The sequence below is a fragment of the Dendrobium catenatum genome, unplaced genomic scaffold (genome assembly GCF_001605985.2).
Source record: "Dendrobium catenatum unplaced genomic scaffold, ASM160598v2 fragScaff_scaffold_9, whole genome shotgun sequence".
Classification (NCBI taxonomy): Eukaryota; Viridiplantae; Streptophyta; class Magnoliopsida; order Asparagales; family Orchidaceae; genus Dendrobium; species Dendrobium catenatum.
Window position 1 is genome coordinate 264,055 of NW_021318471.1, and position 16,562 is coordinate 280,616.

Genomic DNA, 16,562 nt, shown 5'->3' on the forward strand with positions numbered 1-16,562 from the left:
TTTATATACATTAAGAAAATAAGTATAAATATTTAAATTTTAAATCTATAAATATATAAGAATCTTATGATATGCATGTAAATTCCCCTAGGCCCCTAGTTCAAAATTATAAGATAATTACAATTTAAAGACTTGATTTTTTTACTGAAATTTTATTTAAGTTAATAAGCAAGTATTCTTTAATAATAAATAAATAATAATAATGGTGAATCTGTTGTGATAAGACATGTTGAAACTCAAACCTTTACATTACATATGTAATTAAGGAATTAAGCACGCTTAAAAATTAAAATAATTAAGGGCCTCCACAGTTGTTATGAAACTTAAAAAGTAGAATTTTGGAGGACTCAACACATGCATGCATACTATTTCCAGGGCATAATAATATGCATGCATGTTTTGAGTCCTCCGAAATTCTACTTTTTAAGTTTCATAACAACTGTGGAGGAGCTTAATTATTTTAATTTTTAAGCGTGCTTAATCCCTTAATTACATATAAGTTTAATAACAGGTATTGTACTGATATGTCATCAAAAATTATCTTGATCGATTATGAATCTCAAGACATATTCAAATTGAAATTTTCTAAAATTAAATTTGGGATCATCCAAAGTTTAATTTAAACAAACTTGTAGTCAAACTAAATTTCTTGAAGAGACGAAACCAATGACATCAAAATCAGTCCAATATAAACCCAAATAGGCCCCAAATGCTTAAAAAATTATTAATAATAAACACTAATTAAACCATTTCAACTAAATCAGACCCCGTGATTTTTTGCCTTTTTAAAAACTTTCACATAAAGATATTAGATTTGACTTATGTTAAGAAAGGTAGAGATAGCCTAAAAAGACTTAGTTAGAAAATAATAGAAATGATATTTCTTTATTAAATTTAAACGAAATTTTGACTTTTAACATAACACAATGAAGAAAAAGAATTCATGAAGCCGACCCCACATAGTAGGACAAAGGCTTATGTTGTTGTTAGAATTTTTCACGTAAAATTTTTGGTATCTCTTATTACTCTTGCACTCTCTCTTTATCGTTATAGATGTTATATTTTCTTAGAAAATTAGGATGCTAAACAACCCATCTCTCTTCCACCATGAGTGTTTCAAGATGCAACAAGTACCATTACACTCGCCACTTGGATGAATACGATGTGTTTCCTCATCAGAACATATGAAAGCTACAGCTGAAATCTTGAACTTGAATAAATAACTAAAAACAGAGAAAAAGAAGTAATAAAGTGAAAACAGAAATTAAACAAAATAATCTCAGGGATTTTATTATCATTCCCATGCAGCAGCAAGCATGGAACTGTAGGGGCTTACTGTCAGCTAATATACACACCTCTCAAAGCAATAAAAGGGAGAAATTTCATAAAGGAAGTACATTAAAGCTAAATTCTAATGATAATTTTTGAAGCATTTGTTGGAAGCAGGAAGAATAGTAGACTAATAGAAGGAAAAATCCATAGTACTTCACAACACATTAAAGGAGATGGAAACAAAACGGACTATACAGCTTCAAAGCTTCGAATGGCACTGCATTCTTCCACTATCCTACTAAACTACCTTTTCTTCTGAAGCCTCTCCCTCTGCGCTTGAGTTTGTGTTCTCTTGTTTAGTCTCTACGTCAGAACTTTGAACGGTTTTCACTGTTTCGGTGTTGCCATGATTGATGCTCTCAGCCTCAGAGATATTGCCTCCTTCAGTTTGAACAGCTTCTCCGGCTGAAATTTCGTTAGTTGAATCATCTGAAGTTATGGCTTCATCACTTGATGCAACGTCATTCTTTCCTTCTTCTTTATGAGCTATATGATCTTCATGACCAGTTCCTGATATTTCATTGCCTGGATCAGAACCAGTCACATCATCAGATTTTCCATTATCTGAACCGCTTTGCTCAGTGCCTTCAGATGATTTCTCAATTTCTTCAATAGATTCAACGGAATTATTTTCAAAATTTCCAGCCTCACCAGCATCCCTTCTTTCAGAATCAGTTTCCACCTTAGCATCCTCATTGTTTGTTTGCAGTTCCACAATCTCGTTATTATTAGCTTCTGATGAAGTTTCTTGTCCATTATCTACATTTGTGGTTCCCTCAGTATCAGAAGTTTTATCTGATTGGTATTCAACAGAAACATTACTCGAAGCATCATTAGAGTTTTGTACTTCTGTATTGGAGGATGAATTTTCAATCTCTTTTTCAGATTCACCATCGATCTTAATTTCTCCTGAAGAGTTGTTATCAGTGTTTTCAACTTCAGCAGCTTTTTCCAATTTAGTTTCAATCTCTTTCTCTTTAGAAGCCTCATTGCCATTCTGGAGAGAAGTATCAATGTTAAATTCTACTGAATCCCCTGCATGTGAACTAACATGCTCATCGTCAAATCTTTCACCAATATCAGCTTGATCAATCTTATTATCATCAGAAGCCTTAGAAAGAGACTTGATATTTTCATCATCAGAGCCAAGCTCCTCCCCCTTGTTAGTTTCATCATCCATTGATACCACCTCTTGATTACTAGCTTCACCATTTTTTTGTTCGTTCTCCTTTCCAACATTCTCACTGCTTACAGTTTGATCACCAGAGATTGAAGTGGTCTCCTCACCAGTCATTGTTGACTCAACTTTATCACCAACAATCCAATCACTTTTGACCTCTCCACTTACTCCATTTTTCTTTAAATGATCATTTTCTTCATGCGTGCTGCCTCCATCAGTACTGTCATTTTGGTCCGAAGACTTCTCCCTCTCACTGGGCAAGTGCAAAATTTCCTCTCCATCATTAGCATGAGAATCAACATGTTCCTCCTGTGTACTTTCTTTCTCACCATTATTCATATTACTTTGCTTAGAATCCTCATGTTCATGATTCTGAGGAATCTCATTAGACTTATCATCACTATTTAAATGCGAAGAATTATGCTGAATTTCATCTTGTTTGATTTCAGTGCTTTCATCAGAACCCTGACCATTAGTGTCTATGATGATAACATTTTCAGAACCAGCATCACCTTTACGGCCAAGATAGATTTCTTCAGCTCCCTTGCTAAGCTTTTTTTCATCATTTCCAACATATTCGGTTTTTTTATCACGAGAATGCTTGACTTGGTATAATAGCCAACAAGCAACAGCAAGAAGCACAACCACTTGAAGTATCTTTTTCACATTGGAGCCTTTGGGCCTGTGATTACGATTGCTTGAATGGTGAAACATTGCAGTTCTTTTAACAATTCTGCAGAATTTCAAAAAAACCTCATTTTAAGCTACAATTCTATGTTCAAATGGTGTCGTTTAAGCCTCAAATTTTAAATCCATAACTAAATAAACTGAACTTCAAGTATATTTGATTCTAAAAATTAATATGCCTATCAAGTTTGTGAGATAGAGTTTTTAGAATTAGCCTAACAAAATGTCATGAAGCATGGAACTAAAACGAGGTTAGTCAAGCTAGAATATTTGCATTTATGATCGTCCTAATATTCCTAAGTTGCAAGCAAGGATATGGTTCATGTAATAGTCGATTAACGTTAGTGGAAAGATCGTGATTTTTTTTTTTCTTTTTTGCCTCATATTTTTAATAGTTTTTTAAGTTCTAACTTCAATGTCAGTGAAGCATAGTTTGAAGTTGGTTTCTTTGGCAAAAGGATGAATAGAGATCATGTAACAGAGTGCCTCCATAAACACTACCAGTATTATAGTATATGGTATGTGTTAGATCTGAACCGGTCCAACTCGGATCAATTCTGCTTACACCCGCCGGCCCAGACAGGGAGGGGCGGACATCAGAAGGGGGGGCGGAAGCCTTGGTGGGGCCCAAAGCTTAATTAATTTGGGAGGAAATTTTTGAATTAGGGGCTATTTAGGGATTATGTAATGTTTATTTTGCTTTAATTAGTCTCTCTTGTTGGTTTAGGGATCATCTTGAATTTGAATATGAATTTGGGATCTCCTTGGTGTGCTTGGGCTCTAGTCTCTTGGCTAGACATTTGGAGAGTTGTTTTTTCCTCTCGAATTGAAGAAATTTATATTGTTTGCTGTTTTTCTTGTTTGTTTACTGAATTGGAGACTCTTGTTTGTTGTTTTCTTTAGCAAATCTGAATTTCCTGCACCAAACTTATTGAATTTCTCTGAAATTCAGCAATTTCCTGTACGTTGGTAGCTGTTTTCTACCAGTATGCAGCCTATAAATTCTACCAGTAGTTAAATATAAGGTATGAGAGAAAGAGAGAACCTGAGCCTTCGAATTTGTCAACGGGATGTAAAGATGAAAGAATAGAAAAACATTGGGTATTATGAGATGCAATAAATCCCGGGGTTTTAAAACTCAAGAGTAAGAATGCATCCAGTGAGTGCAATGTTCTCATAATGTATGTACCCTTGAAATTCTAAATATCCATTCTCTTTTGTTAAATAATTGATTTGGAATTAACTGGACTATACAATATGATTGCATTATGATTTCAAATTGACTCAAGAATAATGAAGCACATTGCTATGTAACTAGTTGAATTATTTATGAACCTTTGAATTCTTAGAGAATTCAAAGTTTCTAAGGTTTCTCTCATGTAGAATATCTCTCATGCATGCATATTTAGGCTAAGAAACAAGCAAGATTTCATGTTAGATAGGTAAAATGATCAACATAAAGAGAAATATCATGCATATAATAGAGATATATACCCTAATCAGGGTTTCCATGCAAAACCTAATCCTTTTGCCATGTGTGGTGGCCAAATGAAATAAACCAAGAGAATGTGGTTAAAACCTTTAAAGAGAGAGGGAATCAAGTATTTTAGGATTTACGCCTAAAAAAATGAGCCCCCTTACCTTTGTAATCTTATTAATGGATTTGAGATATGTTCACTTATTTTGGGTTATGATTTATGAAAGAAAAATATGAGAAAGAGGCACCATGTATTTTTTTCGGCTAAAAATAGAAGGAGAGAGAGAGGATCCAATGATAGGATAGAGACTATTTACAAATCGAATTGAAATGTATTCAATTGAAATTATAGGCAAAGTATACTCTAGTTTATAGGCATTCATTTCCCTGTTAAAGAAAATTATATGAAAATTCAAATTGCAATTTAAATCTGTTTAAAAATTAGGAATTATGTTGAAATTATTAAAAAAATAAGATAATTCCTAATTAAACACGTTAAACCATGAATTTTGAATTCAAATTCATCCTCATTATGATGTGGATAAAAGAGAAAAAGGGTTCTATGAAATGAAAATTAGAGTATTATCTTGATTTCCCGTAAATATCTTCTCTTTCAACCACTCTTTTTCGAGAAGATACGATTTGAATTTTGGGTTGCTTCCCCATCTCCTCACATATCTCCTATTTAAGCATGGGAGTTGGAATATTCCATTGAATCATTGATTTTAATCTTGATTTCCTCCATTTTTTTTATTAATTTCTCCAAAATTCTGAATGCTTTAAACTCGTTTAGCATTAATCATAATCCACCATGATACTAAAGGCTTATTACATGTTTTAAGCACATGTGGAGTATATTGGCCTTGATTTGACATGGCTAAGTCTGCTCCGGATTAATTTGCATACTAATTAGAATTTGGAAAGCCTCACGAATCTTGACTCCCCCTTTTAAACTCATTTTTCCATGCTAGTTTCCATTAGTTATAAAGCAAATATAATTTGTAGTTAACTCTAAGGATATATTCAACCCAAATAATGTTGCAGTTCACTACGAGATCAATTTTGATATCATGATTTCAATACCTGGAGTTGCTACTCTTTCAAGAATGCAAGATATTATATGGAAAACTTGCTTAATAAATTAAGCAAGGTTATTTTTTATTCTTGTAAATTTCTCTTCTATTCTTTTTTAATCTAGATTTTCTAAGATAAAAATTCCTTCAGGTGCAACAAATGTTTTGATAGCCATGTCATTCTAAATTAACTGAACGCAACAATATGATTTTATTATGATATCAACTCAAGGAATATTATGGATTGTTTGTGTAATATAGGGTTTTTAGTGAACCCAGATTTTCTAGGGTTTCTCTCACACACAATGTATTTTCACACATGCATGATAAGTTAAATTAAGATATCAAATAAGAAATAATGCAAGATTTCATGTAAGATGAGGAAAATGATCAACGTAAAGAAAATTACTATGCAGTATGCATTTAGTAGAGATCTATAACCAGATTAGGGTTTCTATGAAAACCCTAATCCTTCTTTCTTTTTTGCCAAATGAAGGAAACAAAGATAATGTAGCTAAAATTGTGTGTGTGTGTGTGTGTGTGTGTGTGAGAGAGAGAGAGAGAGAGAGAGAGAGAGAGAGAGAGAGAGAGAGAGTGGATAGATCGGAGAGAGAGGAATTAGTATTTTGAGATTTACACCTTGGAAATCAATTTTGTAGCTTGGGATTCATGTTAAAGGCTTCAAGATACACAGGCTTCAAGATACACATTGCATGCTTTGGATCATGATTTGTAAGATAAAATAAGAGAGGCATGGGTTATCCTAGTTAAAGCAAGACTGTTAAGATAGAGAGAAAGGTTCATATGATAGGATAGGAGACAGACAATTCTGCCAATTGAATTGACTATTCAATTGAATTTGAAGCTTAGATATATGTTATATTTATAGACATTCATTTCTCTAATAAATAAAAAGAAGAAAACAGCAGAAAAATTCAAATCTAACTTGAAGTATGAATTGCACCAAAAATATCAACTAAAATATGATAATTCCTAATCAAACATAATAAACAATGATTTTTAATTTCAATTCATTCATCTAATGATATCAACAATCAAGAGAGCAGATTTTGTGGGGTGAAAATTATAGTATTATCTTAACTTTTCTTGAATCACTCTGCTGGTTTAGTGATTGACCCCTCCTTTTTAGGAGATTTGATTTGAGTTTTAGATAATTTTTTCATTTCCTCTTTTGGTGAAAAAGAATTGGATAACCCTAGATTCCTGAGTTTGTCCTTGACTTACTCTGTGCTTTATTAATTTCTTCAAAATTTGGCCTCCAAAATGGGGTAGCATTAAACCATTTATAAAATCATTATTTTGGACCCATTTAGCATGAATTAAGATCTCACTTTGATACCATATATCCCTCTTGGATATTGGTCCAAGATTTAGAATTGTGCTTTCTTTAATTTCTTGAAAGACTTGTATTGTCATTGGCGTAGCTATTTGTTGCCTATAAATAGGCTATAGACTGTAATAGGAGGTATGGTTAAGCATTTGAGTTCAGCTCTCTCGCTCCCCCTTCCTTCTCTCCCTCTCCCAAGAAGCTCAAGAAGGAAGTGCTTCTTCCTCTCATTGAAGATCTTAACATTTGGTATCAAAGACTGTTGGAGGAAATAAAGCTAGGTGGAGGAGAAGGAGGTTTTCTTGTCTAAAGAAGCCGATTCATAGCCTGTTAGAAGGACCTGCGACTGAGGTTGGATTGAAAGGAGTTGGAGCTACTGATGTCAAATGCCTTGTGATGATGAGTCTTTCTTTGTTGATTGTTGGCCACAAAATTAGCTTATTATCTTGCTCTAGGATCTGCAGACATGATGTTTTTTTGCAAACGATGATCTTAAATGGAATATTACTGGATGACCTGTGGCTGTAATTTGTAAATAGGTTTTCTGGCCTATCACATGGATTTTGTTTTGTCACATTTGATGGAAAAAGAGCAATGGAAGATGCCATTGACGAAATGAATGGAGTCAGTCTTGATGGGCGGTCTATCACTATAGATAAAGCTCATCCACAAAGTTCCGGCAGGGATCGTGATGGAGGACGTGACTATGACCGAGACCGGGATCTTGGTGGTCGTAGCTTTGGTGGAGGGTGAGATTTTGTCAGTGGAGATTGTTTGAAATGTGGAAAACCTAGTCATTTTGTCAGGGAATGCTCTTCTGGTGATGGTGCCAGGGGGGATAGATATGGTAGAAAGGATGACATGTATGGAGGAAGCAGTGGTAGTAACTGGTAAGGCTCAGAGTCAGGGCCTGTGCGGGCTGTTTAGCGCCACGGATCTGTAGTTGTCGGAATCAAGAAAAAGTACATTCTTGATCAAGAAATCAGGCAAGGGAGGTATTCGTAGGCGTGGCCTGATGTCGTGCTGGTTAGATCAGCGGAGGCACTACAGACAACGTGTAGTGGAAGCAGGCAAGTCGGCAGGCTCTGGTGGATGTGTGAGGCGCATTGAGACAAGCAGGGCGCAAGGAGCATGCATTGAGCAAGGCTCAGTACGCAGGTGGATACGCTTAGGGTGCAGACAGAGTCATACCGCATGTGCACAAGGCACGAGGAGAGAGGCTCAGGGTGCAAGCATAGGGCATAAGACTGTGGCTAGACATGCGGAAGAAGTGACACATGTGTGTGTGAGCTAGGGCTCGTGAAGCAGGAAACTCAAGAAGTTGGTGGTGCAGTTCTTGAGGAAATGTTAACCGTCCGATGGATGCAATTGGTGGGGAAGACCGGCGAAGCTGTTCTTTGTGGATAGCATATATCGTTTTTTTTTTAATGTAAATCTAAGGTCAAGGTGGAGATTGTTGGATATTGGTCAAAGATTTAGAGTTATACTTTCTTTAATTTCTTGAATGGCTTGTATTATCATTGGTGTAGCTATTTGTTGCCTATAAATAGGCTATAGGCTGTAATAGGAGGTATGGTCAAGCAATAAAGATTTGAGTTGAGGTCTCTCCCTCTCCCTTCCCTCTCTCCCTCCTATCCAAGGAAGTGCTTCTTCTTCTCATTGAAAATCCTAACAATCCCCTTGCTTGTTTCAAGCCTATTTGGAATCCATTAGCCTTAACTTGAACTGACTTAAACCTGAATTTATTTGCTTGCTTAATTTAGTCTCAATTGAGTTGAATTAGGATTTGGGGAGCCTCTAAAATCATCTAAAGGTATAGAATTTATGTATATAAAACTATTATATTTCTTATTTACAAAGCTAATATCCAAGAGTTTAAAATAAACTAATGTGCATATGCATTAGTATGTGATACAACTAAATCATCAAGAATTTAACAAATCATTAAGATGTAGCCAAATCATTAGAGTTGCAACCAAATCATTAGAGTGTTGTTTTTGTAAATATTCATGATTTAAGTGCTAAACATTTAACTGCCTTAAAGTTTTTGCCAGCAACATTAAAGTTCCCACTTTTATAGCCACCTTACATTTTCTTTGACCTTCATAATTGATATACAATGCTTCCGCTTAAATTTGATGATGAATTAAGCTACGTTTGGGGATGCTTTCTTTTTTCTTCTTAAAATTGAGTTCTAGTAAAAAAAATTTAATTTTTATACTAAAAAATTGTTTTAAGAAGCAGGAAGAAAGCCTTCCCAAACGAGGCCTTAGAAAAAAGCTTTTAAGAGATGAAGTTGAGAGAAACACCCAAAGATCCATCTAATCCTGTACTGGGATCAAATCATGAACTAGGTTTCATATCTAAAAACATTGGTTAACCATTAGATCTATGGATTACTCGATAATCAGATTGACTAATCTGCATATTAAATGAAAAGATAGCACATACCTTCCTGTTTAAGTTAAAAAAGACGCGCAGAGTACTAACAAACAGAAAAAGAACATCCTTTTTTATCCCATTGGTCAAAGGAATCTTATCTCTTCCATTGCTAACCTAACACCACGTTGCCCTTAATTTCCTTTTACCGACACACTTCCGGCATTCAAACAGAACCCCACAGATCCAATCAGCAAACACAATTATAAATCGATATTAAAATCATCCTGACAAAAAAAGAGAACTTTGAGGCATTGCAACCCATATAAACGTAGAAACATGAACGGTTCGTTGAATCTAAGGAGCTGGATCTGGAATGTACAGAATCGAACAACCGCAAGCGATAATGCGAAGAATGCAAAGTAGAAATTGAAAGAAAGAAAGAAACTGTAATTTAGATTACCTATATATGAAAGATTGGGAGGAGCGCTCGGAATCAGAGATCGGAGTTTAGAAAGAGGAGGAATGGTTCACGAGGAGATGAAAGAGATTTTTGAGAGGCAACAAAAAGGCTCTTTTTGCCTTATTTATATTTATTTGTCTTATTATTATTATTATTAAGTAGGAATAAGGCAGTTGTTTTCTTGTTGGTGAAAAAAAAAATAGTTTTAGGAATTTTTTTTAACCATCCAATGTATTAGTTTGATTCAAGGCTCTATTGGTATATCTTTCTTATTGTATTATTTTTTAAAATTACAATCATAAATTTTATTTGATTATTAACTTTTTACTATTTAAAAACTATATATTAGAAAAATATTTTTTACAATAATTTTAAAAAATTATTTTCTCTTTGGTAGCTTTATAAAGCAATAAAAAAGAGGGAATGATGCCTCTAAAATGAAGCCTAAATTCATTATGAATTTGATTTTTGTAGCCCACTCGGTCTTGTATTAATATAAACCTTACTCAGAAATTCATTATATATATATATATATATCACCATAAATTGATTTGATCGAGCACGAATCTTTAGTCAAATACAAGTTGGAAACTTTCAAAAATAAATTCGGGGTCATCTGAATCCAATTTCTGCAAACGTATAATCAAACTGAACGTCTCAAAGAGACGAACCTAACAACACAAAAATTGGTCCAACCCGAGCTCAAATGGGTCTAAATCGGGTGCCCAAACCATATTTGGAAGGTTCAAAGCATTATTTGGATGACAAAATTATATTCATATAAGGCGTGCATATAGTCAAATAGAGTGGCTCGACGAGACAAATCCAACGAGCCCAAGATCGTTGAATTCTAACATTGTTAAGGTACTTAAACAATTGAAAAACTTTCTAAGACTGAGGGAATCAATACGGGCCATTTAATGGAACACTCCGAACTTGCCCCGGATCTTCTCTATTGTTGCGGGCTAGAATATACGCGGCGGTAGAGTTTGCAAATTTACGTCTGAGCGTTGTACGAATATTCAGCACATAAACAGAAAAGAAAGTGAACACCATGATTTTTACGTGGAAAACCCTGAAAGAGAAAAACCACGGGGTCGCGCCCAATTGAAAAGTTCCACTAGTGTTGCGTAAATTATAAGAAGCTGATTCGTCCCACAAGTTATGACAATCATATTACACTAAGTTTCTCCTGAATTAAAACAAAGTTGTGCAAAATCCCGGCATTTCCCGAATATCTGGCAGAATTCCGACGTCTTCAGGCGGTGGAAAGAACTCCGGCGGTGGTCAAGGAGGAGCTGATTCTCCTCCTTCTCCTCTCTCTTCTCACCTGTTACTTTCTTCTTGCTCTAGTCCCCTCTTATGAGGAATGAGGGCTATATTTATAGTTTTTTTTTTTGGAGTGGCGTGACTTGTAAATAGGTGTGAGATTAGTGGCAAATAGGGAGTGGTCGAATGGACGGATGATATTGAATCATTCGATCGTGCACCGTTCGTTGGACATATCAAGGCCTTAGTGATGTCAGAATTCGGCGATCTTGGGCTCATTGGATTTGTCTCGTCGAGCCGCTCGATTCTACTATAAGCTCGTTAAAATCGGAGATCGTTTGGTAACTCAAATTGTGGTACGAGCTTTCCAACAGCACTTCGGGTGCTTGATTTGGGCTCACTTAGGCTCGAAATCGAGTTGAATTTGGTGTCGTTGGGTTCGTATTTCCGAAACGCTCAGTTTGACTATAAGCTCGCTGAAATTGAAGTTCAGATGTTCCTGATTTTATTTTTTGAAATTTCTGATTTGATTTTGCCTCGAGATTCGTGCTTGATTAAGATAATTTTTGCATGATGTATCATCTATATTTACGAAGTGTGCCACTCATGAAAATCTATAATTAGACCCCTACTCTCTACATGAAGGGGACATTTGGCTAGAGATTTGAGAGAGCTTTAAGGTTTTAAGAGCTCCAACACCATCGTCGGACCCTCACCGACTGCCATCGGACCACCAAACTACGGTCTTTCAAACCTCCATCACAAGAATATGGTCCTTTTAACCACTTTTATTCGACTATGATCCTTTCTACCTACGTCGCTCGCCAACTATGGTTATGTCGCCAAAACGGATGTTTCAACATTGTTTCTTTTGACTGCCACCATATAATTCACTATATACGACGTATATTTGCTACATCGAGCCAAGACCTTGCTTCTAAGGAAGGGCCTCATTTGTAATAAATTGCAAACACTAGTTGACTCATTCAAATTGGACTAGGCTATGTGATTTTTCTCCTTTTTATAGGTTTTCGCATAAAAATTATGGTATCCCTTATAAACCTATAATTATACTCTCTTATATGTTTATGTGTTGGATCTCCGTACAACGCTAAGACACAAAACTATATCACTTTCTACCGCAACAAATATTACAGGACACACCATATATATATAAATAATGATGAATAATCTGACTTAAAGAGGTAAAAAAATTAATTAATATCATATTTATTTTTGGATAGAATCAATCTTTCCGATTCTTGTTTCAAATTTGATTTAATTCAAAATTAGATCAAATGACTTTGATAAGATCTTGAAAGGAGGTTGAGTAAGCAGAAAATGTGATAATTAATAATCATATCATGAATGTTATTTTTATCAAATTGTAAGAAAAAAATATAAATTGTTCCCTTCTTGAAAGAAAAATCTCCATGTGAATAAATTTGCAAAAAAAAAGGAGGTTTACATACATACCACCATATACTACTCTATTAATATATTTAACATCTAAAACTTTAATATTACATATATACCACTCATGCTTCATTTTCATATCAAATGTGTGTGGTAGAAATGAAATATATGACTGGTTGGAAGGAAATATGAGTGGTATATTTGATATTAAAATAATATAGAGTGGTATGTATGTAATATTAAAATTTTAAATATTAGATATGTAAATAGAATGGTATAAAATGATATGTATGTAAATTTCAAAAAAAAAAAAAATTATATCGTTTAAAAAACAAACTTTGATGTGATTACACTAAGAACATTAAAAGCCCAAAATTTCAGCATAGGCCAATGGGCCGATAGCTAGGCTTCAAAAGTTCATTGAAAACTATTTATGCCTTCATATATAGCTAATGTCTCATTTTTTTATATAAAAATAAATAAATAAATAATAATTCCGTTTCATATACTCGAAAAATATCAAAATTAATTTTTATTTACTTCCTCCAAATAAAAATGGTCAGCGGTTCAAATCTTATATATATAATGTTCGGTCAGTTATATTAAATGAACATTGATTAGTTTATTATATGCTATTAACGTATTTTCAATTATGAAAATGGGCACTCTTTATAATTGATATGTCATAAAAAATTTCATTAAATCAGCATTAATCTCGTTGTATTATTTTATATATATTAAAATTTTCAAAATTAAATTTAGGACCATCGAAATGTTGGTTATAGTAAACTTATAGTTGAACTGGATCATTTTATAAGACGAGCCCAACGTTATAAAAGGTTATCCGATTTGAGTCCAAATGAGACTAAGATTTCGTTTGGGACGACTTTCTTACTGCTTCTTAAATCAGTTTTTTAGTACAAAAATTTAATTTTTGTGCTAGAAAATTGTTTTAAGAAGCAGTAAGGAAGCCTTCCCAAACAAAGCCTAAATTAAGCACTTGAAATAAATATATAATTTAGGATATTAATTGAGGTACCAAACTAGATCCAAATATTGTATAATTATAGTTAAATTGATGGGGTTCGATTAGATGAATCTAATGAGCTCAATATCAATTGATTTTGAGGTTTTAAATGCTAAATAAATAATCATATGATTTAGCATGTGTGATGCCATGGAGTGTTATTAAATTTTGGATGAATTTATTAAAATAGCACTCTAAAATACTATAAATAGTCTTACATTTTCTAAATGTAGAAGGTTTAGACTTAAGAATGAGAGAGCTTATAAATTTGAAGAACTCTATATCTCTTTCTAACATTCTACACTGACAACCACTTCCAGCCATCGCAGCCTTCCTATTGCTGTCGTTAGACAACCATAACATGTTGCTCTCGTCTAACCATTACTACTCAACAATTATAGTTTATTTTCAATTATTTGTCACAAATTATCTAATTTCTATTGCTCAATCATCATTTTCAGATTATAAGATTATCGTTGTCTGACCATTATTGCTCAACTGATAGTTATTATTATTCATCTACTATTTCTCTTATAATCTTTTTTACAACTATATGAGATAAAAAATTACTCCCAATTTTGTATTATCATAATTTTTGGGACAATTTTTAAATTGTTTTTTAAAGTAAATTTTTAGTGTAAATAATTTTAAAATTAAAAATTTTATATTAAAAAAGCTTAAAAAAAATAAAAAATTATATCGAACAAAGAAAGCCTAAATTATCCCGCTTGTTATAACTTTTTATTTTTTAACTTGCTATTTATAATATTTAAATGAAAATATAAGATAATTTTGATAGTAAATACTTATTTTAAAATTATAAGTGGCTTTTTCTCCGCCACACACTTGTCACTCTCTGCAATCCTTTCTCGTGCTACGCACTGTACGCCTATTTTTTTTTCCATGCGAGACTGGCCGCATAGTTTTTTAATTACAAAACTTTGCCTTTCTTTTTTATAAAAGGAAAAGTCGCCGGAAAAACCACAAAATAATTACGGAATCGGTTAAAAAAATGCGAGGCCACCAATAATGCTCTCATCTCCTTTATTTAATTAAAAAAAGTGATTGGGCATTTTTAGAATTTCACACATACAATTTTAATATTTTTGGGAAACGCACAAAAAGAATGTTTAAAATAATTGCCACTAAAATTTTAGAAAATTACACTTAGCACATCCACAATGTGAGAATATTAATATCAAGTGTAAAATTTGATCTTAATTAATTTAAAATAAATAAATAAATAAATAAATAACTATCAATGTACTAAATTATTTTAATTTAAAATTTTAAGCATAAAAAAATTAAATATAAAATTGTCTTAATTAAACAAAACCTTATTTATTTAATTTAATATTCTTATTTTCTTATGAGTGTTAATCCCAATTTTAAGTGTATATTTTTAGTGTAAGAACCATCAATTTGAGTGGAGCCCACACTTTAATGGTGTTCAAAGGAAAAAAAAAAAGCATTCGTGTAGATCTGGATTCTATTATAAAGCCCACCATAAACTTATTATAAATTAAATCAAAAGTAATGCACATAAGCTTAAAAGGAAATTAAAGTTACCATAACACTTTACTGAGTTTTTTTTTAATATAATTGTGGCTCTAATTTTTTTGAATATTTTTAATTGTGGGTTTGTTTTTTATTTTGATCAATTGAGAACAAAATTCATTCATTTAACTATAATGCATAATTTCAAAAGGTAAAATACTAAAATCTCAAGCTATAACTTTAAAATAAATTATTAAAAAATACCCCAATTGCAACAAAAACAAGCAAAGACCAAAACAAAACTAGAAAACATAAAGAAATCCTTAATAATAAATTTTTAAACCTGTTAAAATTAAACTCATGATAATTAGAAATTACGCATTTCTTCCCGTAGAATACAAATATGACAGCCCTTAGATCATCTCCAATCGAACGCCAAACGAGTGTATGACGTCGTTCAGTCGCTCCAGCCGAACGCCAAATCTTCTGTCATTTACTTGCGGGTGAACAGTGCGACGCCAATATTGGCATTGCACTGTTCACGTACGGTATTTTGCTCTCTCAAACAGAAAAACGTGCGAAATGGAGAAGGATCGTTACCTTCGCATAAGCACATAAAATGGCGTTCGATTGGAGCATCACCACGACATTTTAGAGTTTTGCGAAAAATGGAGTTTTCCGTTGGAGATGCCCTTAGCATCCTTAGACACCCAAAAGCTGCCCTGGAATTGCATGATTGTAGAAACAGATAAGTACATATAACATCCGTTCATTATCGTCCATTAAGCTCATTTGATTTTCTAAATCATTATAAAAGCTCGTTGAAATCCAGCATTTGTCATTTCGAAAGAAGAGAGCAAAATTATGAATTTGTATTATTAAAAGGAACCAATAGTTATATTCAGAATCATCCACTTCTACAATTCTTAACCTGCAAGAAATTAATATGTAGATATGAAGCTTTCATTTGGTTAAGGATTTTGGCATAAGAGAGCAATAATTATAACAAAATAATTTTTAAAATTAAATTATATAAAATTTAATATTTATAATATTATATTATACTATATAATATATCAATAAATGAGAGAAAAATAATATTAATGATGTAACAAATTTAACCATTATAATTTTTTGATGTTATCATTTAATCACACTTCTAAATATCAAAATCATTTTTTTTTATTTTAAGTATTTTTTGTTATTACAAAAGCTACAAAATGACTCATTAATTTGTAATTATATAAATTGTAATTATGAGTGATTATTATTTTAGTGATAGTAATAATGTGAAGTAGTGATCATTCAACACCAAAAAAGTTAAAGGCTTGCAATATATTAATTTAATATACCATTATTAGACGCAATATACACATTCAATGAAGTTTCCTTTCAGTGTCAGCCATGCAAAAAA

At 32.8% G+C, this 16,562-nt stretch overlaps 1 protein-coding gene across 1 annotated transcript; it reads right to left on the minus strand.

Moving 5' to 3' along the window:
- Nucleotides 1-1,264: 1,264 nt before the first annotated feature.
- Nucleotides 1,265-10,068, minus strand: LOC110106004 (dentin sialophosphoprotein). Its single transcript, XM_020835718.2, has 2 exons — nucleotides 9,940-10,068; nucleotides 1,265-3,245 (listed from the first exon to the last, which is right to left on the minus strand). Exon 2 carries the CDS (start codon nucleotides 3,224-3,226, stop codon nucleotides 1,571-1,573), a length of 1,656 nt encoding a protein of 551 aa, XP_020691377.1. The 5' UTR covers nucleotides 3,227-3,245; nucleotides 9,940-10,068; the 3' UTR covers nucleotides 1,265-1,570.
- Between the last annotated feature and the right edge of the window lie 6,494 nt (nucleotides 10,069-16,562).

What these genes read in the sequence shown, in the direction of transcription:
- LOC110106004 (XM_020835718.2), bottom strand. Translation starts at nt 3,226, where the DNA reads ATGTTTCACCATTCAAGCAATCGTAATCACAGGCCCAAAGGCTCCAAT.